General features: G+C 60.5%; 1 protein-coding gene across 2 annotated transcripts in view; it reads left to right on the forward strand.

The window, feature by feature from the left end:
• GRB7 (growth factor receptor bound protein 7) overlaps positions 1–3,571 on the forward strand; it is a 9,493-nt gene extending 5,922 nt beyond the window's left edge. The window contains exons 6-15 of one of the 2 annotated variants that reach the window (XM_008049635.1): positions 107–184; positions 447–584; positions 1,202–1,312; positions 1,500–1,598; positions 1,878–1,958; positions 2,066–2,182; positions 2,359–2,419; positions 2,551–2,638; positions 2,748–2,841; positions 3,050–3,571. In XM_008049635.1, coding sequence (XP_008047826.1) covers positions 107–184; positions 447–584; positions 1,202–1,312; positions 1,500–1,598; positions 1,878–1,958; positions 2,066–2,182; positions 2,359–2,419; positions 2,551–2,638; positions 2,748–2,841; positions 3,050–3,196 — 1,014 coding nt within the window. In that variant the 3' untranslated portion in view covers positions 3,197–3,571. The remainder of the gene's footprint in view (positions 1–106; positions 185–446; positions 585–1,201; positions 1,313–1,499; positions 1,599–1,877; positions 1,959–2,065; positions 2,183–2,358; positions 2,420–2,550; positions 2,639–2,747; positions 2,842–3,049) is intronic. The other variant, XM_021708352.1, reaches the window with a different exon arrangement.
• Positions 3,572–3,884: the final 313 nt, after the last annotated feature.

The following is a 3,884-nucleotide window of genomic DNA, read 5'->3' on the forward strand; positions in this document are numbered from 1 at the left end:
CCACTCACCTCAGCCTCCCAAGGCATGGGATTACAGGCTGAGCCACCGAGCCTGGCTTCCCAGTCTGGATTCTTGAACCCTGACCCCAACCCCTCTCTGCCCCCAGCACTCCCTGTTCCCAGAAAAGATGGTCTCCAGCTGTCTCGATGCACACACGGGCATATCGCATGATGACCTCATCCAGGTGAGGGAACACCCTCCTTTTCCCGCATATTCGTGATTCCCCAGAATCGCCCAGTGCTTCTCCGTCCTTAAGCCTGGTGTCTCCCTCTATGGGGCAGAAAGAGGCCAGCCACAGTCCTGTGGACAAGTCACTCTCCCTGCCTGAACACCAGTTTCCTTGTCCTTTGTGGGGACAAGAAATGCATGGGGAACACCTCTTTGCTCAAACCCAAGGGTGAGGGTGGCCAGGCCTCTCACTCACCTCCGCTCTCCTCTGGCCTCAGAACTTCCTGAACGCAGGCAGCTTCCCCGAGATCCAAGGCTTCCTGCAGCTGCGGGGATCAGGACGCAAGCTGTGGAAACGCTTCTTCTGCTTCCTGCGCCGCTCTGGCCTCTATTACTCCACCAAGGGCACTTCCAAGGTGAGGGCTGTGCCAGCCCAGCCCCTCAAGGACCGCATCCCTGGGCCTCCCTGAGAGCCTCGGCCGCTTCCTTCCCACGCCGGGCTGGCTGCCTCCTGCTTCCTGCCCCTCCCCCTGCCCTTACCCAGTTCACCCACCCCAGGAGGTGGCAGTAGAAAAGGCAGGTGGCCAGGCTGGTGGCTCACGTCTGTATTCCCAGCACTTTGGGAGGCTGAACCTGGAGAATCGAGACCAGCCTAGATAACATCGTGAGACTTCATCTGTAAAAAAAAAAATATACAAAAATCAGCCAGGCATGGTGGTGTGCACCTGTAGTCCCAGCTCTTCAGGAGACTGAGGTGGAAGGATTACCTTGGAAATCGAGGCTGTGGTTTGCAGGGATGGTGCCCCACTGCACTCCACCCTGGGCAACAGAGTGAGACTCTGTCTCAAACAACAACAACAAAAAGAAAAGGCAGGGGACCTCAATCCCAGTCCTGTCTCTACTTCTATTTGCTGTGTGACCTTGGGTACTTCCCTGCCCTTCTCTGGTCCTAAAACCTTCCCACCTACCTTAGGTGGGTAGTGATGGGGGCCTAGTCCTCCTGTGCCAAGTCCTGCTCACCTGTGCTGCACAGGATCCGAGGCACCTGCAGTACGTGGCAGACGTGAACGAGTCCAACGTGTACGTGGTGACCCAGGGCCGCAAGCTCTACGCGATGCCCACGGACTTCGGCTTCTGTGTCAAGGTGAAAACCCTGGCCCAGCTTGATTCCAGGATACTCCCTGGGGTTTCTGAGCTCCATCTTGGACACTAGACTCTTCCCTGCACCCTGCTCTGCTGGAGACTCCCCAGGTCCTCCCCCATGGAGACCGGGGACAGACATCGGGGTCCTAGAGACAGGTAGAGGACCAGCCTGTTTCCTCTTCCCCCAGCCCAACAAGCTTCGAAATGGCCACAAGGGGCTCCGGATCTTCTGCAGTGAGGATGAGCAGAGCCGTACCTGCTGGCTGGCCGCCTTCCGCCTCTTTAAGGTGGGGCTCTGGGGGTGGCGTGGGGGCTGGCCTTGCCTGAGGGATCCCTGGCATGAGGGAGGAGTCATCATTCAGCCTTTAGGAAGCCTCCCAAACGAGGAGGAATGAGGAACGAGAGACCCTTGCTTTCTGGGAACCCCCCTCCAAGACTGGAGTTGGCTGAAGCTGCCATCCGAGGGCAGACACGCAGTCCTGCCTGTGGGGTCTGGGTCTGAGGGGGAGCCGCAGCCTCTCCCCTAGGCCCTCCTGACCTCAGGCCCGCTCTCTCTCCACCCCCAGTATGGGGTGCAGCTGTATAAGAATTATCAGCAGGCACTGTCTCGCCACTTGCGCCCGTCCTGTTTGGGGTCCCCGCCCTTGGTGAGTGTGCACAGGGACATTGGGTGGGGGCGGACCCCCAGGTCCTGGCCCAGGGATGCCTGGGTCCTGCTCTGACCTCCCGCATTCCCATGCTATCCCCCCTTCAGCGGAGTGTCTCGGATAATACCCTGGTGGCCATGGACTTCTCTGGCCATGCTGGACGTGTCATTGAGAACCCTCGGGAAGCTTTGAGTGCAGCCCTGGAGGAGGCTCAGGCCTGGAGGGTGAGGGGCTTGTACCATCTGTATGTTGTCTGGGGATGTCTTCTCCACATGGGGTTCTGTGAAACGAGAGGGACGAGGGGAGGCCCCCCAGCTGTGGGAAGGTGTTCTACTTTCTTGAGTGCTGGGTGACACCCCCAGCACACCCCAACTCTCTCGTGTTCCTCACTACTCCGCAGAAGAAGACAAACCACCGCTTCAGCCTGCCTACCCCGTCCTCTGGTACAAGCCTCAGTGCAGGTGGGTGGCAGCCTGGAGGCCCCGGGCAGGCGGAGGGGCTGTCGTGTGTTCTCTGAGCATTCCCGGCGGGGAAGCGAGCAGGGTGGGGACGCCCTCCCCGAGTGACCGCCCCTCTGCCCTCCCCGCCCCAGCCATCCACCGCACCCAACCCTGGTTCCACGGGCGCATTTCCCGTGAGGAGAGCCAGCGGCTCATTGGACAGCAGGGCCTGGTAGACGGGTAAGCGGCAGGGCTGGGCAGGGCAGCAGACCCAGGGATACGAGAGACGTGGTCCAGGGCCCGCCATGTGTCCTTGGGTAAAGTTGCCCTGTCCTCTGGCCCTCTGCAGCATTTTCTTGGTCCGGGAAAGTCAGCGGAACCCACAAGGCTTTGTCCTCTCGCTGTGCCACCTGCAGAAAGTCAAGCATTATCTCATCCTACCGGTGAGTCATCCCCTCCTTCCCCAAGAGGCCCCGAGACACAGGACTCCCAGTGGCCTGCCCTCCTCACCAGGCCCCTCGGGAAGCTTTGTGGCCCCCCGCGTGTCTCCTTATTCCCTGCACAAGCGACGGGGACCTCGGCCCTGGCCCAGGAGGGAGCCCCTCGAGTCTTGTGTTCCCCCAACCTTGCACCCCCTCTGCCCTACCCCAGAGCGAGGAGGAGGGCCGCCTGTACTTCAGCATGGATGATGGCCAGACCCGCTTCACGGACCTGCTGCAGCTTGTGGAGTTCCACCAGCTGAACTGCGGCATCCTGCCGTGCCTTCTGCGCCACTGCTGCACACGGGTGGCCCTCTGACCCGCCCCTCTTGCCGCCCCGAGCCTCAGCCCGACCTCCAGCGGCCCCCGGCCCCCAGGCCCATCCAGGGGCCTCTGGTGCAGAAGGTGGTGACTCACTGGAGGGCTCTCCGACTCCAGCCTTTTCCGCTGCTCCTTTAGCCTCCCTCAGGTAGAAAATGGCTCCCCATCCAGCCCTCTCTCGACCCCTCTCCTCAAGGGAAGACCTCTGGTGTCCCCCTTCTCGGAGTTCCTGGGGCGCTGCTCTGGGGCAGGGCATTATGGGAGAAGCGGGGGCAGCCTAGATGGTCTTATGCCCCACACTTCGTACAGACTGAGAGGCCAGTTGATCTGCTCTGTTTTATACTAGTGACAATAAAGATTATTTTTTGATACACCTATGAGTTCTGTCTGGCAAGGCCTGGCTGGCTGAAGTTGAGGAGGAGACCAGGAGAGGTGGGCAGCAGTGGAGGCCTCGGTGAACAGGTCAGCTGGATGGAGGCCACATCTCTGCCAACCTGCATGGTTGCCACCTGAGACCCTTCAGTGTCCACCATGGAGCCTGGCACATAGTGGGTGCCCAGTCATTGGTGGTTAAGGGAATGAATGGGGGCCAGGCGCGGTGGCTCACGCCTGTAATTCCAGCACTCTGGGAGGTGGAGGCAAGAGGATTGCCTGAGCTCAGGGGTTCGAGACCAGCCTGGGCAACT

Source organism: Carlito syrichta, unplaced genomic scaffold (assembly GCF_000164805.1).
Source record: "Carlito syrichta isolate Samal-C Ts95f unplaced genomic scaffold, Tarsius_syrichta-2.0.1 Scaffold135860, whole genome shotgun sequence".
NCBI lineage: Eukaryota > Metazoa > Chordata > Mammalia > Primates > Tarsiidae > Carlito > Carlito syrichta.